Raw genomic sequence first — 20,938 nt, forward strand, 5'->3', positions numbered from 1 at the left:
CTCTACGCGCACGGCCAACTCGCCCGGTGTACACATTCTTTGCACTCGCTTTAACATAGGCTACATTTCGATACCTGTATGGCATTTGTGACTATGACAACAAGCTTAACACACGAACTGAAACATATCACTTGTGTACTGCTCCTCCACGGGACCTTTGGGGTCTTTTAGATAGTATTGTGTCAATGTTTGCTACTATCGATTTTTCTTTCTTTTCATTGTGATTACGTCGTACCGACATAGATAGGTCTTACGGCGACGATGCGATTGGAGAGAGCTAGGAGTGGGAAGGAAGCGACCGTGTGCCTGGTATGAAAATGAGAAACCACGGAAAACCATCTTCAGAGCTGCTGACAGTGGGGTTCAAACCCACCATGCAAGCCGATAGCTACGTGATCCTTACCACGCAGCCACTCGCTCGGGTTAGTATTCTTTAAGCTCATATTTAAGACATAAATACGACCATAATGAAGCTGGAATAGTTACCATTCTGTCAAGTGATACGGATTGCCCTGTCCTAAATATATTCAAGTTATTAACTTTCACTTCGCTGGTAGTCAGCCGGTTAAGTGGTACGTAGTCTCCTGCGGTACGGGAATGCACCTGGTACGAATTTTTCGGTATTTGAATAACAGTTATTTTGCAACTGTCTTGTAAAAACAACTGGTTTGCCCAGCACTTATATCTATCCAAATCTCGTTTGAAATAAGATACGTTGGTAACCCTGTGTGTGTTTCTTTCAGTCCTCAGCCTGAATGTTGGTTGGATCCTCAGTATATCCCCATTAGCTGTCATAGACGGCTTAAGCATCACTGAAGAGGCGTACTAGAGAAATGAGGAGTGAGGTAATTTCCCATTGCTTTCTTCACTGATTCAGAAGTTGCTATTGCATAACAGTCTGCCAAGCCCACTGAAATGCGTGCACCAGCCGACCCATTGAGCAATATTTTCACACCATTAATGGCACGGACTGGCTTCATAAGGAATGGCATTACTAGCATCGCTCATACCTCAGTCACTTTCACATTGTCAAAACCAATTATAAAACCGACACTCATAATTGGAAGTAACCAAATTGCTCTAGCCCATACAAGAAGATACAGTGCACTGTAAACACTGGGTCTCGCCATCAAAGGCATGTTACCCAGCTTGATTCACGGTCACTGTACTGAGTTAATCCTGTTCCCATGCCGCTTTCAACATACGGCAGTCATATGGCCAAATAGCTATTGACAATCCTGTATAAGATGAAGATTATTTTGTTTGTAGAAGTCGGGTGGGCAAGTGCGGTATTTGTCTTAATGAGCGCAATCTAAAGACATGTATTGATTGTCTACTTAAGTAGGCCCTTCAGTGAAGTGATCATATCTAACAGAAATATAAATCTCTTTGTTTGAAACGAGTACATGATATCTTTGCACGTGATGCGATACACGTGGGTATCTTTCTAGATAAGTTTGAAGTACCATTGTTAGAAACTCTCCGAAAGCTTTTTTAACCATACATATAGATAATACATTATATAAATAATGAACGAAATTCGAGCAGCTTCATAATTCTGTCTCCAAGATGACTAGAATAGGAATATTTCTGGCACTATGCATCGCTGCTGTTTCAGGTAACTTAATTAACTGTAAGCACTATATTATCGAAGATCTTGAATTTTTTAATTCCGGCACTAGCGTTTTAATTCCAAGCAAAGTGGTGTATCGAATCACAGTGAAGGAAATTATAAAATAGAAACATATGTATGGTGATTCAGGATGTTAAACTCTAAATGTGGCGTCGGAATTTGTGGTAAAGCAGTTGTAAATGTATGGGTGGCAACATCAAATGTGGTATTATCAATGAATCTGAAGTTTTATTGCTGAAGTAAAACGTCGCTATGGAAATCAGTACATCTTAAGGCGTGTCCAGTCACTGAAGAAATCAAATCCAATGATACGCCTTAACTTACCCAAATCTAAAAGCGTGCTTTTGAGGATAGGTGAATTAGTTACTGAACAAGTAAAATCATTAGAAATATACAGGGATTTCAAATTAAAACGCCGCCGGCCGAAGAGACCTCGCAGTGAGCTCCCGGTTACACAGCGATCGCCTGCCGCTACGTGGGCTAAGTGCTGACTATTGACAGTATCTGAACAGGCTGTACCCCGAGGCAATTCGCTTGTCGGCCGAGAAGAGCTCGATCAGACTCTTGATCTCGAACGCTCTCAACCGCACGAAAACATAGAATATAGATCGTTCATCACATTAACAGTGGTCTGACGTGGTGGTGGTGATGATTATTGTTTAAAGAGGAAGTACAACTAGGCAGCCATCCTCTATATAACACTAATCAGAGGGAAAAATGGAAGGGATCCGACACTTCGAAAAATGAAGATATCGGCCGAAGGAAGACAAGGGCCACGAAGGGCGTGAAAATGAAAGACTCCCTAGCCCTCGCAAACCTAATAGCGTCGGGGTTGGAAAAGAACAAGAGTTGACCAAGAGAGGTCGGATAGGATAGATGAAAGTGAGGAGTCTGGCACAAGTAAGTGGAAGCAATGCCAGGACTCAGCTAAGGGCCCCGTGGTCGCCAACCCACGCTCCAAAGTTCAGAGCCCCTGAGGCCAGTGGTCTGAGTCATTCCCGTGCATAATGGTGAATTCTAACTCAGGAGACGTCTCAATAATCATCCGTTCAAGTCCTAGGGTTTTACGCTTTTTCAGTCTCTTAATATGTGGCATGATTTCAGCAGGAGTGATGAATTTGAATTGCATAGGTGGGTGGGTGGTCGTGTCCGACTCGTTGGCTAAATGGTCAGCAAACTGGCCTTCGGTTCAGATGGTCCCGGGTTCGATTCCCAGCCGGGTCGGGGATTTTAATCGCTTCTGATTAATTCTTCTGGTTCGGGGACTGGGTATACGTGTCCGTCCCAACACTCTTCTCATAATATTCAGACAACGTACCACACTACCAACCACCACAGAAATACGCAATAGTGCTTAAATCCCTTCGTATAGGGTTGCGTCAGGAAGGGCATCCGGTCGTAAAATAGGGCCAAATCCACATGTGCGACGCAGTTCGCACCCGCGACCCCACAGGTATGGGAACAAGCGGTAGGAAAAGAAGAAGAGGTGGGTGGGGTGTCGTCCGCTTCAAGCAGATTTTCCTCCATCTCGTCTATGCAGTCCCCGTTCGTAGTGCTGGGCAAAAACAATTCTGTTAGACAACGCTTGTTGCCGAAACAGTTGCGCGCAGACAAACGTTTTATAAAACTGTTGCTAAATAACGTACTCGTGTCAATATGGATAGAAATGAAGAAGTGCGTCAACCTTGGTCAACCGTGGCAACGTCTCACGACTTTCCCCGTACCGGACAGCCAGTGATCCATATCATTCTTTTCAGTACAAACTGATATAAAAGAAGTAAATTAATTTACGTATTTCAGTCATACAACAAAGTAACAAAGAACAAAGTATTCCAACTACCCTGAACCAAAAATTTGTCTTTCAAAATTAATAACTTTTTTCCATGGAAATTTAACATTCTGAAATTGATAAACAATGTATACAAGCATTCCATTGTATATTGTGTTAAAATTTGGATTCGATCAGATAACGTGTTTTCGGAGACGCAGAGGTGCTGAAATTTTGTCCCGCAGGAGTTCCTTAACGTGCCAGTAAATCTACCGACACTAGTTTGACGTATGTGAGCACCTTCAAATACCACGAAACTGAAAAATGATCAGAACTGCTAAGTTTGTCTCAGGCCAGCGTTCCACCACCCGACCCGTTGTGAAAGTGTCTGTCATTACAGAGAGGGATTTGAAGTCATGGTTTCGTGTCAGTTTTAAACGATAAGTGTTGCGGCTTCTAAATATCCGCTAGTTTTGTATTTCATGACTGAGTGGAGTGTAATCCGAATAACTTTTTTTTGCTATGGGCTTTACGTCGCACCGACACAGATAGGTCTTATGGCGACGATGGGATAGGAAAGGCCAAGGAGTTGGAAGGAAGCGGCCGTGGCCTTAATTAAGGTACAGTCCCAGCATTTGCCTGGTGTGAAAATGGGAAACCACGGAAAACCATTTTCAGGGCTGCCGATAGTGGGATTCGAACCTACTATCTCCCGGATGCAAGCTCACAGCCGCGCGCCTCTACACGCACGGCCAACTCGCCCGGTAATCCGAATAACTAACAAGATTATCTCAAAAAAAAAATACTTGGCTGACCGTTCCTTGCAACACTCAAGCCACTGAATCTTGTGTAGCACTGTATTCTCGTCTTGGGGACGTCAGGCGCATCAGCCAATAGCAGCGCAAATCTCTAGAATGGCCTACCTGACCTTGGAAAACCCCACTTTCAAGAAATGCAACGCATACGAACGACGTTTTTTTATACGTACCGGTTATGAAACGGTGCTGGTGTAGAACGCAATAACAGAGTGGCACTGCAACTGCAAACTGTTACTTTCTTGTAACGGTTTCATTCAACAACGGTTATGTTCGCGAAACGGTTGCGTTGTATCTGTCCCAGCTCTACTCATTCGCAGGTTCGGCATTAGGAGAACAGGTTGATTCTAACGTGTCCATCAGTACGTCAGCCTTTTCCTCATCAGTGTAGTTTAAACTTCTCTGCCCGTGTAACGCGGGCATGCCTGTCCTTTTACCAGTAAACCTGCGAACCATGAGATAGACGTAACCGCCTGTTTTGTACTTCATTCAGATAATTTCCACTGGAATATAGCTCTACGGTGCTGTTCAAGTACGGTTCGATGGTGGCGCTATTCTCTGTACCAGAGCGCCTTCATACGTAGGTCTCTGGTGTTCGTCCACACGGGTCGAACTCTGTTCTTAATTGTGAGTAGCTTTAGTACCTCAGAGGGGAGGAAGCTCCTCACTGGCTTCGGGTAGTAGGTCACACGTTGGAAGTTTCAGCTGTATTCCTGATGGTCGTCGTAGTTACTTCCGCTTAGAGGTCTACGTTCTCAGCTGAATGAATGCTAGGATTAATGGCTTCGCTCAGGGTACTGCGATGAAGTTGCCAGTCGATAGACCGAGCGTGTAGCGGGATAGCGTCTGGTATGTGCTGAGGGGAGCCATCTAGAGCGGGAAAGACAGGTTTATGGTCTAACTCAAGGAAGTACTGTGGTTGTGTCTTGATTGCAAACAGTCCAGATTGCGAACAAGGCAAAAACCTTCCAGATTCCTAACAACTAAATATAAGTTACCCTGTCCAGATTGCGAACAAGAGATTAGTGTTGACGTGAGATACATAAAACAGATACAATTTTCAAAACATCTCATATGTAATTTTTGTTCTCGTAGTATTAACATTAACTGGTACATTGGGATGTTTTAGATAACCATATTTTTAATAATATGTTTTATTGAAAATGTTAAATAATTTAGCTTGAGGTAATCTTACCATTTAGAAGATTATCTTTTTTATTGTATAACATAACTAGACGGGTAGTTATTTATGGTGGATTAGTGAGAGTTGTATTATTATTATTATTATTATTATTATTATTATTATTATTATTATTATTATTATTATTATTATTATTATTATTTTGCTGGAGGGTTTACGTCGCACCGACACGGATAGGTCTCATGGGGACAACGGAATAGGAAAGGCCTAGGAGTTGGAAGGAAGCGGCCGTGGCCTTAATTAAGGTACAGCCCCAGCATTTCCCTGGTGTGAAAATGGGAACCACGGAAGTCCATCTTCAGGGCTGCCGACAGTGGGATTCGAACACACTATCTCCCGGATGCAAGCTCACAGCCGCGGGCCCCTAACCGCACGGCCAACTCGCCCGGTATTATTATTATGACAATGAAAGAAGTGAGTGGTCGCATCGACAAGGCATTAGACTTTAGAATATTGATTATTATTATTATTATTATTATTATTATTATTATTATTATTATTATTATTATTCAAAATAATACATAAGTGAAATAGTTTATTTGGAAACTAGTGGGGTTTTTCTTACAAGCATTTAACTTTTTTTTGTGCATTACCCAGTATTCCGATTGTGTGTACCAGAACTTGGTGAACCAACTGAGGGTTAATTTTTCTGCAGCCCGTCAAATTAGAATTTTGTTCATATCCAAGTCAACATTTCTTGTCAAGCGCGTTGGGCAACTTGGTATTTCCCACTTGTTCGCAATCTGGACTGTTCGCGATCAGGACGACACCGGTAAGTAAGTTTAGGTTGCATGATAGGGCTACATTCGGTTAGTCAGGAAGAACATCAGGGTTGTGAAAGAAATAAGTAGATTTGTCGGCAGAGTGAACTAGGCAGTGCCTGTCGAGAACACCACCTCGTTGGGTGATATAATAATGCCGCGTGGCCTATGAAGGGGCCTGGTGCAGGTCTTTCGAGTTGAAACCATATAGGCGACATGAGCTTCTATGAAGATTCTAATGATGAAGACGGCTCACACACCCAGCCCCTGAGCCATCGGAATTAAGCAATGAAGGCTGTAAACCCCGACGCGGCCGAGAATCGTACCCCTCGAGTCTCTGGATAAAAGGCCAGCACGCTCGCTGGATGATGCTGGATTTAGAATGTTGAACTAGTAGTATTTCTTGTAATATAATTTCTTTCGCTGGAATTGTTTGTTGTACTCTTGTAGTAGTAGTAGTAGTTGTTGTTGTTGTGTAATTATGTTTTAACTTTATTATCACACTGCTGTATGTGATCATTGTTACCGGGGTATTTCCTGACTGGGATGTATTTCTTAATAATAATAATAATAACGGTTACGAAAACATAGTCACCTCAAATTCAAAATGAAGAGGAGCTCGAGAGGGTAAAGCACTCTCTATCCCCGCTTTACAGTTAAAGAGATTTGTAGATTTTACATAGACAGAAAAGGGATTTACATTTTAAAGAGGAGGGTTACATATTAAAGGTTTCGAAACTTCCCCGCAAGTTAAACTGCTGAGCTAGCGAGAAATAAAGATGTTAAAGAGCCATTACCTTGTTGAAGAGCTGCTGCCTGAAGAAAGAGGCGCTTCTTACCCCCTGCTACATATTCAAACACTGAGATGTTATACGAGTGGCCCGGAGACAAGAAAGTTAGCAGTTTTATACCCTCGCGGAAAATTCGAGACCTTTCATGAATGATTAGGACACGCCCACAAAAGTTTTATTGGCGCAAAAACTTATACACAATGCGATGAAGAAACACCTTATTGGTGGGAAATTAATTACAGAAATTTAGTATTGGTTAAATTCAAAACAGGCGGAAAGGAAGCTTAATATTGCCAACCCTCAAATAAAAGAACAAAATTTAGTAAAGACAAACTTATGAATACAAAATTTCTCCAAGAAAGTTCATTCCTTCGCACCATAGTGCATAATCATAGTTTTTAGTAGAGACATCTGTTAGAGAATGTCCACACTTCTTGATCAACAAAAGCAAATCAAATACACCTAGAGACATCTTCTGATAAACAGGAGAGTTAATTCAGTTGTTACAGTTCAGGGTTTCTCCTATAGAGAAGTTTCAATTGGCGCAAGATTTGAACTTGCGTCGTAGAGGTGTACCGCGCGGTACAATAATAATAATAATAATAATAATAATAATAATAATAATAATAATAATAATAATAATAATAATAATAATAATAATAATTTAGCCATGGAGCTAGTTGTTGTGCGGTTAGCCGGCTCATTCATCTGATGTTTTTAGAGTTTTTAATCTCCTCAGAGGATTGGTCTCGGTTTGATCCTTCGTACTGTGTCAAAATCACTTGTATTAAGCTCAGCAAAAGGTGTTAAATAGCAGGTTGCAACAGCTAGGGGTCGCCTACTGGTCTCTACTTCTGTTACTGTGGACCTGAGTGCTGTGCGGCGAGTGTGTGGTAGCGTATTTTTAATAGAAATGCACGTACCTCCACCGGTTCTATCATCGGGTCGGTCGTTTCGGTACAGAACGTAATTTTGCAAGTGTATTCGTAAATAGATTTAAGTTGAGATTCCACAGCTAAGGTAATATCTGCATGGTGTGTGTGGACTCGCTCAGCAGGTTCGTCTTTCTCCTGAAGTAAAGAGCCGGCGTTCCAGAAGAGTGCGTGCCAAGTTCCCATCACCGATCTATTTAAGGGCTGCACTAAAACGATAATCATAATAATATCTGTTACCGTATTTTAGTGGTAGGTAGAGGAGAAAGAAGGTGCGGGCGTGAACGGGTCTCAAGCTACGGAAGAGAAACTAAGTAAAATTTAACCAGGTTATATTTTCTTTTCAAAATTAAGTAATAACAAAGAACAGGTACTTAGTAGCCGAAACACAAGTTGAAATGTACAATTACAGGGATTACAGAGTTTGGGCTTCGAGCCCTGAGTTCACAATTTTTGAGCAACTAGCCCAACTTTCCGATATACAAATTTTAACAACGGGGCAGAAGACCCCAATCAAACCCTGGAGCACTTGCTCCAAATTACACAGTAAAGCCTTCTCGAGGCATACAACACTCCGTTTCCAAAAGAGCCACACGCTCTTTAATTTAAGCCTCTCCCAGGCCACACCAAACTCCACCTTCAAGTTGTCCTCAACGGACATAAACACAGGGGTAAAATACCCAATCTACTGAGGTTTATTAAATGAAAAGCAGGTTAATTAAATGACCTCTAAAACAATTTGAGAGGAGGCGAACTTGCACTCCTAATACACTTTGATTTTAAAACCTACTTTGGCACTAGGCCGTTATTACAAGGGCTAATCCCATACTACAGAGGTGACTTAATAGCAATTTACATTACATTACGGAAGAATTGGTTGAGAGAATAAGTTCACCTCAAGACGATGTGAGTGGGAGCTCGAGAGGGTTAAGCACTCTCTATCCCGATATGTCGTTTTAAAATAGAATAGATACCAGTTGTTTTTACATTTTAGGAAAAGGTTACATGGTTGAACGCTTAGAACCCGCCCCGAAAGTTAAACTGCTGAGCAAGAAAAGAAAGAATTTATTAATCGGCCATTACCTTATTGTTGACCGCTGCCGAAGAAAGAGGCGCTTCCCGCCTCCTGCGATGTACTTAATACACTGAAAGATGGAACAGAAGTGGCCCGGAGACCCTAAAATCAGCAGTTTATATACTCTCGCGGAAGTTTCTAGGCGTTAGGGGAATGAAAACACCCGCCCACAATGTTTTTATTGGATAGGACCCCGCAACAGATACAAGTTGGGGGAAGATACACTAGATTGGTCAGAAATTACTAAAAGAAATTCGGGATTGGATAAATCTAAAACAAGGGGAAAAAGAGGGGTATACAGCCAACTTAAACAATAACAGAAAGAAATTTAACAAAACACAAACTTTTGAAATAAAAATTTCTCCAACAAAATAGTTCTTTGACTCCGCACTAGGGTGCACTATTGTTGATCTTCAGTAGTGTCCTCTAGAAGAGAAAGTTCACACTTCTTACTTCAAGCGAAACAAAAACACATCAAAAGTGACACAGTTCAAAAACTCAAAATTTTCCACGTGGTGACATCTTCTGAGAAAGTAGAGAATTAATAGAGTAGGTAAAGTTCAACCTTCCTCCAGAAGGGGAGTTTCAACTGGCACAACTTTTAAATAAACGGTGTAGAGGTGTACCGCCCGGTACAGACCTCCCCCCCCCAAAAGTTCCTCCAGGGGTGACACATGAAATCAGTTTGAAACAAAGTCCAAGTAATTATGTTGATAGATAGCAGAAGCATTTACAAGATTTCTTAATTCAGTTTCAAAATGTTATTGTTGCAGGTGAATGAAAGTCTTTAAGTTTGTAGAATTTGAATTTCTGAAGATAAACTTTTAATACTTAGAAGTGAAGAAAAAATTTGCAATGTCCACCAAATATTGCTGTTGAATTCCCAAGTGTAGTTATCTCTTATAGTAACTGTCCATGTAGTTGATGTTGATGAAGTTGGATGGCCGGACCGGCCGTTGCAGCTTGCGTCCAAAAGGAGGCCGCTCGGACCCCTTAAGTACCCTGAGATACCGCCCGCCCGCACTATGAGGGGAGCAGAGGTGTTGAAACACGCCGCGCCCGCGGTGAACATATACAGGCTGCGGGCCAGTAGCAGGTCGTGCGCCGCACATCCGCCTTGGCCGGGAGGAGAGCTCCGGCTCGCCGTGCACATGTCGGCCTCGCTGGAGAGGAGGGGGCCCATCCCCCTCCCCAGTTGCTGCACGGCGCTGCGCGGCTGCGGGGGCACTGAAACATTAAAGCTAGGCGGCAGAATTGTGTTGGACCATCGTCTTCATTGAGGGTACAGGCATTATGGAGAGGTTGAGGGGCCAGCGGCGTGTAGATATCCATGGCATTAAATATTATGAAGCCACAGTGTAAGGTGGAGCAGGAGACGGGAGCGTGGTAATGGCCGTGGAAAGGACAGAATGGCAGTTTAACGGGTCGGGACAGGTTTTACAAAAATGCTTACATCTGAAACAAAATATTATAGGTAGTGCAAAATGCCTTAAAAGTGAAACTCAAAAAAAAATATAACCTTCATATCCTTTCAAATTATATGAAGCAAGTTGAAACTAAATTTACACCGGTTTCACCTGGGACAGGTGAACCCTAAATATCCTCTCGGTAGCTGGATTGCTTAGTAACAATGTAACCGGTGTGAGAAAATCGAGAATGATGCATGGCCCATGAAATCTGGGGGCAAGCTTGCCCGCGGGAACAAAATTTTTGACCATAACCTGGTCACCTACCTTCAAAGGGGTGGGTCTCCGTCCACGATCATACCTTTCCCTAACCTTTTCATGAGACACTTTAAGATTGGCTTTAGCCTTCTTCCAAAGATCTTTAATATTGTCCGGATCTATTGTCTCGGGCAGAATGTCACTCAGAGACCAGAGGTTAGAGAGCGGCGTGTTGGGAACAAACTTAAACATCAAAGAAGCTGGAGTAAACTTGTGTGATTCATGAACCGCCGAATTCAAAGCAAAAGCTAACCAATGCAGGGACGTGTCCCACCTAGAATGATCTTCATGATGATAGGCAATAAGTGCGGACCTGAGATTACGATTAACCCGTTCAGCCAGAGATGGTTGAGGGTAATAAGCAGAAGTGGTTACATGAGAGATGGACAAGTCAAAACAGAATTTACGAAAAAGATTTGATGTGAACGCCTTAGCATTATCAGATACAATATATTGGCACGGACCAAAAGAAGCAAAAATAGAATTTAGACAGGTAATGGTGGACTGAGCGGTAGCCAGCTTAGTCGGAAATAACCAAGAAAATCTGGTAAAACCATCTACACATACAAAGATGAATTTGTTGGCATTTCCCTTCGACTGGGGGAAGGGTCCTACATAATCAATATACAGGCGTTCCATGGGGCGCGACGCTTGATGAGAAGACAAAAGACCTACTTTAGTGGACATGGTGGGTTTGCTGATCAAACAAGATCTACAAGCTTTTACAAGTTCCCGAATTTCACCGTCCATACCTTTCCAGATGAACATGTCGCGAATCTTTTCACGAGTTTTAAAGATACCCAGATGCCCTCCTAATGGGGTCTCATGATAATACTTGAAGATCATAGGTACAAGAACTGCTGGAACAACAACTTTCATCATCTTATCATGCCTCGAAGGGCAACATAAAACACCATTCCTCAGAACATAAGGGACAACATGTTCCCCAGAAGAAAGGGTTTCCATTATCGGAGCCAGCGTCGGATCTTCACGTTGGTATTTCTCGATATCCCTAAAAAGCATGGGAGCATCTGTTAGGATGGCATTAACCTCAGATAGCATGGACTCGGAAGGTGATGAACTGTCGACCGGTTCGTGGGTCTCGACGTCGTTATGAAACATACGGCTGAGTCCATCAGCAACAACATTTTCGGTACCTCTGATATGTCTAACATCAAACTGGAAGGCGGAAATACGAATAGCCCAGCGGGCTATACGACCAGTACGACGCGGCCTACCTAAGACCCAGCTTAAGGCTTGATTATCTGTCTCCAGGTCGAATTTAACGTGTTCCAGATAGAGACGGAACTTTTCTAAGGCAAATAAGACTGCCAAACCTTCGAGCTCATAGATGGAATACTTGGATTCTTGAGCCGACAATGTCCTAGACGCATAGGCGATGGGTCGCCTCCCTAGTTCAGTCTCTTGAAGAAGGACTGCAGCTACTGCTGACGACGACGCGTCGGTTTGGACGATGAATTTCTTCGAGAAATCAGGCATAGCAAGTACAGGGGCATTACAAAGAGCTAATTTAAGGTCTTCAAAAGCGGCTTGTTGAGAAGGTCCCCACTCGAATTTGATGCCTTTCCTACGAAGAAGGTTTAAGGGCGCCGCTCTATTAGCAAAGTTAGGAATGAACTTTCTGAAGAAATTCACCATACCAATGAACCTGGCGATACCTTTAATGTCCTTGGGAGGTTTAAAATCACGGATGGCCTGTGTTCTAGAATGATCAACTGCTACACCATCGGGTGACACAATATGCCCTAGGAAAGACATAGAGGGCTTAGCGAAGGCAACCTTGGACAACTTAACAGTTAACCCAGCCTTACGAAAGCGATCAAGAACTTCTCGCAGATGATCTAGGTGTTCTTCAAAAGTCTCTGAAAATACTACGACATCATCTAAGTAGTGATATAAGTACTCGAATTTGATGTCGGAGAAGACCCTATCTAGCAGCCTAGTGAGCACAGCTGCTCCCGTGGGGAGCCCGAAAGGCACGCGGTTGTATTCATATAAATTCCAGTCCGTGGCAAACGCTGTAAGGTGTTTAGACTCTTCGGCAAGGGGAATTTGATTATAGGCCTGATTTAAGTCCAAGATGGTGAAGAACTTGGCCTTACGAAACCATGAAAAACAAGAATGAAGGTCGGGAAGGGGCACAGATTGTAACACCACCTTCCGATTGAGAGCCCTGTAATCAATGACAGGCCTGAAGCCTCCTTGGGGTTTCGGTACTAGAAAAATAGGCGAAGAATACGCTGACTTAGAGGGCCTAATAATACCGTCCTTCAACATCTGATCGATGATTTCCTTCAGAGCCTTCATTTTAGGTGGAGATAGCCTATACGGTGGAAAACGGACAGGAATCGAATCCGTAACCTCAATTTTGTATTCTATAAGGTCAGTAACACCAAGAGTATCAGAGAACACCTCGGGAAACGACTGACACAGTTTGCGAATACTATCAGCCTGCTCCTCAGGTAGATGTCTAAGGTCTAACAACATCTCATCCTGGGTAGGCGAAATAGAAGAACATGACACAGAATTACACTTTAATAGTGGGATTTTACAACTAGAAGCAAATTTGAATGTGCACGACCTAGACTTGAGATCGAGCACAAGACCAGTGTGAGAAATAAAGTCAGCTCCCAATATAATGGGGCAAGACAATTGCTTGGCCACAAACAATTTAACTTTCCATGTAAACTTAAAAACACGAATTTTGACCAGTAAGGAACCTAGAATTTCTAATGGAGATGAATTAGCCGAAACGTATTGAACAGGAGAAGAGACATAGTCAGGAAGTTTACAAACCGATTTCAATTTAGAATACCATTCAGCCGAAATAATCGAACAAACACTGCCTGAATCTAAGAGAGCTGTTATAGGCTCGTTATTTACCTCAATCTTAAGAAAAGGAACAGGTGCGGGGGTATCCGCCGCAATCCTAAGACATTCTTTAGGGCATTCAAAAGATGAACTTGAAGGCTGATCGTTCTCTGCATTTACAATCTGTTTACTAGGGGCTGAGTCTCGGGAAGATGGATTAGTCGACTCAGCCGAAGCCACTAGTCACTTTTTATTATTGGCATAGGTGGAATTTGCACCAGAAGTTGAGCAGGAGGGGGTGCTATTTGAGTTGGGACAATTCTTGGCAATATGTGAGAAAGCCCCACATTTAAAACAGCCTTGTGATGACCCGGCTCCATTCCTCGTCCCACTTGACTTGATCAGCGGACACTTGTTGCGCAGATGGTCAGGCGACCCGCAAGCATAACATTTACGGGGCGTGACTGGTCGGCGAGGTGGAGGCCGAGTGTTACTAAAGGAAGGCGGGGGTTCTTTCGCTACACGCAAAGAATCGGCGTATCTAACTCCTTCCGCTGAGACGGCCAACGCTTCAAGTTCAGAGAAAGTTTGCGGGCACGCCGCAAAACACAAGTATGACCTATAAGATGGTGAAATGCCTTCCACAATAGCTTGTACAATTTGATCCTCAGGGAAGTGAAGAGCAAACACCCTGGTATAAAACTTAATGTCTTGTATGAAATCAGCCAAGTTTTCATCCAACCTCTGTACTCGATAATAGTATTTCTGAATCAGAGATGACCTTGCGCGGGCAGGAATAAAATTAGCAAGTAGATGTGCATGAAAATCTTCGATGGATGACTGTTCAGCTATGGCTCTTACTATTTTGTCGGAGAGAATACCAATAGCATACGGATAGATAATTTGCAAGATTTGACATGGAGACAGAGAAAAAACAAGGGCATGATCCTGAAATTCCACTAGAAATCTTAAAAATGAAATTACGTCACTGGTGGTATTAACAGAAAACTTGGATATACCTCTGAGCAACATTGCCAATGGATGAGGCAAGCTACTAAATCCGGGTGACATAGTAGGTAAAGGTTTCAATGGCAAGGAAGTCAATTCAGAACGGATGTTACTCAATGATGCACGACGTTCAGATTCGTTGTCCAATGGGGCAGGGATAGTTTGAGCAGCAACGGTTATCCTATTAACTTCTCCCTTGGGAGGCGCTTCCTCACTACCTGGATTCACTATGGTGGGTTGATCAGATTTGGGAGGAACTTCCCCAGTTAACAATTGAGTGACCTTACTAGATAACTCGGAAATATTTTCCAGGAGCGTACTAGCTTCCTTCCTCTGAACGTCATTCAGTTTTAGAGACAACAGATCGTTAACCCTATTCGAAAAATGATATAGCCTGCCTTGCACACGCTTAATTTGGTTAGGAGACGGATCATTTTCGTCAAAAAAACTAACTACAGAAGCTAGCCCAGTAATATTCTCCGTGATCGTGGAAAGAGAGTCGTCAATTTCTTTCTCTCCCAAATTGGGGATGGAAATGGGCAAATCAAGGGACTCTCTAAGCTTGTTAGTGTCCACTGCAACCGTGCCTCCAGATTGTACATTTCTAATAGTCAATTCATAGATCAACTCCTCCTTGCGCAAATAGTTAAGAAGGAGAACATCGCGAGGGCCGGGCATGATGACAGAACAATTTGGAAAAAATCAAAAAATTCCAGCAACTGAGAAAATGGTTAGAGTTCGGATGAAAACAATGTCTAGCTGTCAAAAGGGGCTAAATTGAGACCCATTCAACCACGCTCTGCTACCACTTGTTACCGTATTTTAGTGGTAGGTAGAGGAGAAAGAAGGTGCGGGCGTGAACGGGTCTCAAGCTACGGAAGAGAAACTAAGTAAAATTTAACCAGGTTATATTTTCTTTTCAAAATTAAGTAATAACAAAGAACAGGTACTTAGTAGCCGAAACACAAGTTGAAATGTACAATTACAGGGATTACAGAGTTTGGGCTTCGAGCCCTGAGTTCACAATTTTTGAGCAACTAGCCCAACTTTCCGATATACAAATTTTAACAACGGGGCAGAAGACCCCAATCAAACCCTGGAGCACTTGCTCCAAATTACACAGTAAAGCCTTCTCGAGGCATACAACACTCCGTTTCCAAAAGAGCCACACGCTCTTTAATTTAAGCCTCTCCCAGGCCACACCAAACTCCACCTTCAAGTTGTCCTCAACGGACATAAACACAGGGGTAAAATACCCAATCTACTGAGGTTTATTAAATGAAAAGCAGGTTAATTAAATGACCTCTAAAACAATTTGAGAGGAGGCGAACTTGCACTCCTAATACACTTTGATTTTAAAACCTACTTTGGCACTAGGCCGTTATTACAAGGGCTAATCCCATACTACAGAGGTGACTTAATAGCAATTTACATTACATTACGGAAGAATAGGTTGAGAGAATAAGTTCACCTCAAGACGATGTGAGTGGGAGCTCGAGAGGGTTAAGCACTCTCTATCCCGATATGTCGTTTTAAAATAGAATAGATACCAGTTGTTTTTACATTTTAGGAAAAGGTTACATGGTTGAACGCTTAGAACCCGCCCCGAAAGTTAAACTGCTGAGCAAGAAAAGAAAGAATTTATTAATCGGCCATTACCTTATTGTTGACCGCTGCCGAAGAAAGAGGCGCTTCCCGCCTCCTGCGATGTACTTAATACACTGAAAGATGGAACAGAAGTGGCCCGGAGACCCTAAAATCAGCAGTTTATATACTCTCGCGGAAGTTTCTAGGCGTTAGGGGAATGAAAACACCCGCCCACAATGTTTTTATTGGATAGGACCCCGCAACAGATACAAGTTGGGGGAAGATACACTAGATTGGTCAGAAATTACTAAAAGAAATTCGGGATTGGATAAATCTAAAACAAGGGGAAAAAGAGGGGTATACAGCCAACTTAAACAATAACAGAAAGAAATTTAACAAAACACAAACTTTTGAAATAAAAATTTCTCCAACAAAATAGTTCTTTGACTCCGCACTAGGGTGCACTATTGTTGATCTTCAGTAGTGTCCTCTAGAAGAGAAAGTTCACACTTCTTACTTCAAGCGAAACAAAAACACATCAAAAGTGACACAGTTCAAAAACTCAAAATTTTCCACGTGGTGACATCTTCTGAGAAAGTAGAGAATTAATAGAGTAGGTAAAGTTCAACCTTCCTCCAGAAGGGGAGTTTCAACTGGCACAACTTTTAAATAAACGGTGTAGAGGTGTACCGCCCGGTACAATATCATTTGCTTTACGTCCCACTAACGACTTTTATGGCTTTCGGAGACGCCGAGGTGCCAGAATTTAGCCCCGCAGGAGTTCTTTTACGTGCCAGTAAATCTACCGACACGAGGCTGACATATTTGAGCACCTTCAAATACCAGCGAACTGAGCCAGGATCGAACCTGCCAAGTTGAGGTCGGAAAAACAGCGCCTCAACCGTCTGATGCACTCGTCCCGGCACACTAAAGGGAATTTCCATCAACTCCGCTTTCCAGGAAGTAGAGCGGAGACGACGGAGAACATGAGCTTCCAAGGAGATAGCAACGCTTGCACGAGGCAATCTCGAAGACCAATCAATATTCAGGTTTTAGATGGACAGACCGCCGCATTATGAGGGTCCCCACATTACACTCAAAAAATTCTAAAAAAATTGCTTCTTCTGTCGCCAGAGAGTCGATGGAAGGAAGCGTGTGGCTTCCCTGGATGTTCCTAAAGTAGTATTTTCAAAATGTTTGCGCCCTTACGAAAATAGGCATGAAGGGCGAAAGTTTAGCACTTGGCACATATACAGGCTTGTCGAAAATAACGTGAACCGGGAATGCGGTTGTTCGAGGGTTAGTCATACTGATAAGTAATTTTTAAAAATAATTCGATATCTCTCGCCGAGACTGTACCCAGGGTTTCGGGGTGTTAGTGGGGTTCAAGGCCCGAACTAGGAAATGACTTGACAGCATATACGGGTTTTCGTAAATTCAACCCATTAAATTAAAATTATTATGAAATTAAAGACTTTGAAAAATAAAACAATTTCATTTAACCTATAAACCTGCGCCGTCCTTAAAGGTTTTTCCATGAATATATTTAAAACATTTACTGAAAAAGTAAATGAACATTTCAATTTTTGTGATATTGCTTGTTTTTAATGTCTGTAATAAATTTTGCACTACCATCTACACTCCAGAACAAGGCATTATTGTCTAAAATGTTTTGCTAGGGCCTTTTATTAGCGTCGTATAAATACAGAAAACGGAAAAGATAAATTATTGTCTAAATATTGTAAGTGTTGAAATATCTTCTGAAAATATTTTTGAATTGTTATATGGCCAAAAACTTACGGTTGTCTTCACGTTTTTGCACATTTGTTATCAGTTCATGTGATCATAGTTCAGTTATAGGTAGCTAATCTATCCGGATACTTTCCTGACCTTTTCCCAGTTATTTGGGATCGGCACTAATGTGGATTAAGCCTTGTTTTACGGATGCCAGATGTCTTGCTGAAGCCAACCCTACGTACGGGATATATTTAATATTGCATGTTCCTCTGGTGGTTAGTAGGGTGATATGTTGCATGTATGGGAAGGTGTACTATTAGGTTTATCACAAGCACTCGGTCTCCGAGCTTGGAGAATCAACCAGACGTGGTTGATGTCCTCGGCCCAGCCTTTAAATGAACTCGTGGACTTAACGTCAATACGCTAACAATTCATCCTGGGAGCCAGAATTTCAGATATTTTAAGAGCCTCAAATACACGCACGTAAGAGAATTTTTGATAATTTATAACAATGAATTGTAATAAATTTGTGTTTTAAACAAAACATTCAGTTTCTAGTCTCAAAGTTTTCAGTGTCCTACTAGATTTTATCCAGAATGGTTGTCGCCCATTCAAGCTTACAAATAAAAACTAAATAATTATTTTTCTTTTACTATTTGCTCTACGTCGCACCGACACAGATAGATTTTATGGCGACGATAGGATTGGAAAGGCCCAGGAATTGGATGGAAGCCCCGTGGCCTTAATTAAGGTACGACTCCAGCATTTTCCTGGTGTAAAATGGGAAACCACGGAAAAGCAACCTAAATTTAAATAAAGAGGTAAACGCCTGGCAGGACATATGAAATAGGAGTAGCTAGGCAGTGTTTTGTCCCCAGGATGGCAGTGAATGAAGAGGAACAAAGTGAAATTGTGTGCAGGTCTAAGATGGTATATTACAGGAAGGTCTGCTTAGACACTGATCCCTCTATTTTCAGGCCAACTTTGCTCTATGGGAGCATAATGTGTGTGAGTTCTGGGTACACAATTCATACTCTGAAATGATTCTATTGTGTACGAACAGCGGCTCTACGTTATGTTTTTCAGATCTTTAGTTTCTTTTCTCTGCTGTGGAACGCAAATTACCGGTATGACTCCACCAAACTCGATGATCGCTTGTATTAAAAAAAATTCAAGTATAAAGGAAATGATTGTAATGGAAATGTTATAAGAATAGTTAGGAAGGTGTTAAAGCCAGAGTAAGTCTTTATTTCATGAGTGATGTAGAATAAGCAGGATGCTGAGGATAAGAGGCCCTGTATTTCGACGGAGAGGAATTTTGTGATTATGGTGTATAGGTTGAGGTGTAATACTTCTGAGACATGCTGTATAAGTGGAACGATGTCCTGTAGCAATCCAAAACGTTTGATGAATATAAAGGTTGTCAAATACAAGTGAGTGCGTGGTAACGTCTATTTTAAGTACAAGTTGATGTTCTCCCATGATAACTATTTTATGTAAGACCGTAGGTAACAGCAATTAAGTCTAAGTGACGGTTCTATTTAATACCAGCTAAGTGCATTTTTGTGATAGCCGACCTCACGAACGAAATACATTCTGACACACGGTCAAGATAATACTTGATTATTGTAAATTGAATTCTATTCTGTATCTTTACGAGACGAAATTATTGCTGACTAGAAATATTGCGGGTGTGAAAAATGAATTTAATTAGATCGATAGTTTAGCTTGAGTAGATTGGTGGGGAGTTCCTTCACTGGACAGTTCACGGTGATACCTGTTTGGAGTGTTAACATGGAAGGTCAGTTTGGAGCCTCACACTCGAGTTGTGCCATGGATATCGCGATGGCAGTGATTATTGTTTTTCAGTGCTATTACGAAATATCAAACGAAAGTTGAGTTGAGTTTATTTTTACTTAGCGAACTTCACTGCATGTGCTGATATCGTATTGAGGAATAGATTAATCCAGACGTCATCACGTAGTTGCTCTAGGGAGCCATTGTTACTTGCTCCGCTCTGGACGGCTGTCATTCACGTGACAAGAGGGCAGCGGACAGGCGGGTTGCATAATAATAATAATAATAATAATAATAATAATAATAATAATAATAATAATAATAATAATAATAATAATAATAATAATAATAATAATAATAATAATTGTTACCGTAGTTTGGTGGATCGGCAGAGGTGAAAGAAGGTGCCGGGGTGAATGGGTCTAACTACAAAGCCGAAATATGAATTAAAATTTCATTAAAGGGTATATTTTCGAAAGTAGCAAAACTTAACAATTTTTACATAGAATTTCAAAGTTTAACAAATAACAACATGCCAACAAATAACCGACAATCAGGTACAAGACCAGGAAAAGCCAAGATTTAGAGATTTAACAATCTGGGCTTCAAGCCCCAACTTTTACAATTCCTGAGCTCTCAGCTCACATATTACCAAAGGGCAGAAATCCCCTCCATACCTGGAGCACTAACTCCCAACTTTTAACTTCAAGCCTCTCTGAGGCACTCTTTACCACAAATAAAAGAGCTGACCCGCTCTCAATTTTCTGAGCCTATTAAAGGCCACAAGAGACTTTACTATTAACTGCCCTCAAGGCACACTTACAAAGAAACAGGGGCATCTTGTACCCAACCTACTGGGCCTTAGCAAAAAGAACAGGTTAAGTAAATGGCCCACAACACCAAGTAGAATGGAGGCGTGTACTTGCACTCCTACATGAAACCTTTTAAAACCTAAGAGGCACTAGGCCGATGAAACAGGGGCTATTCCCAAACTATGGAGGTGACTCGTATAAGAAAATTTAACACATTAAGGAAGAGTAGAAAATCGGTTACAAAAACGTAGTCACCTCAAATCAAAATGAAGGGGAACTCGAGAGGGTAAAGCACTCTCTATCCCCGATTTACAGTTGAAGATATATGAAGTTTTTACATAAATAGTAAGAACTTCACCTGTTTATAGAGATAGGTTACATAGTAAGGGTTTCTGACCTTCCACGCGGGTTAAACTGCTGAGCTTGCAAGAAATAAAGATGTTAAGTGGCCATTACCTTACTGAA

General features: G+C 41.9%; 1 protein-coding gene across 1 annotated transcript in view; it reads left to right on the forward strand.

Annotated features, from left to right (window-relative positions):
- Window positions 1-1,540: 1,540 nt before the first annotated feature.
- LOC136873915 (retinoid-inducible serine carboxypeptidase) overlaps window positions 1,541-20,938 on the forward strand; it is an 85,541-nt gene continuing 66,143 nt past the window's right edge. Inside the window, exon 1 of the mRNA XM_067147251.2 lies at window positions 1,541-1,618. Coding sequence (XP_067003352.2) covers window positions 1,570-1,618 — 49 coding nt within the window. The 5' untranslated portion in view covers window positions 1,541-1,569. The remainder of the gene's footprint in view (window positions 1,619-20,938) is intronic.

The sequence above is a fragment of the Anabrus simplex genome, chromosome 5, assembly GCF_040414725.1.
Source record: "Anabrus simplex isolate iqAnaSimp1 chromosome 5, ASM4041472v1, whole genome shotgun sequence".
In the NCBI taxonomy this organism is placed as follows: Eukaryota; Metazoa; Arthropoda; class Insecta; order Orthoptera; family Tettigoniidae; genus Anabrus; species Anabrus simplex.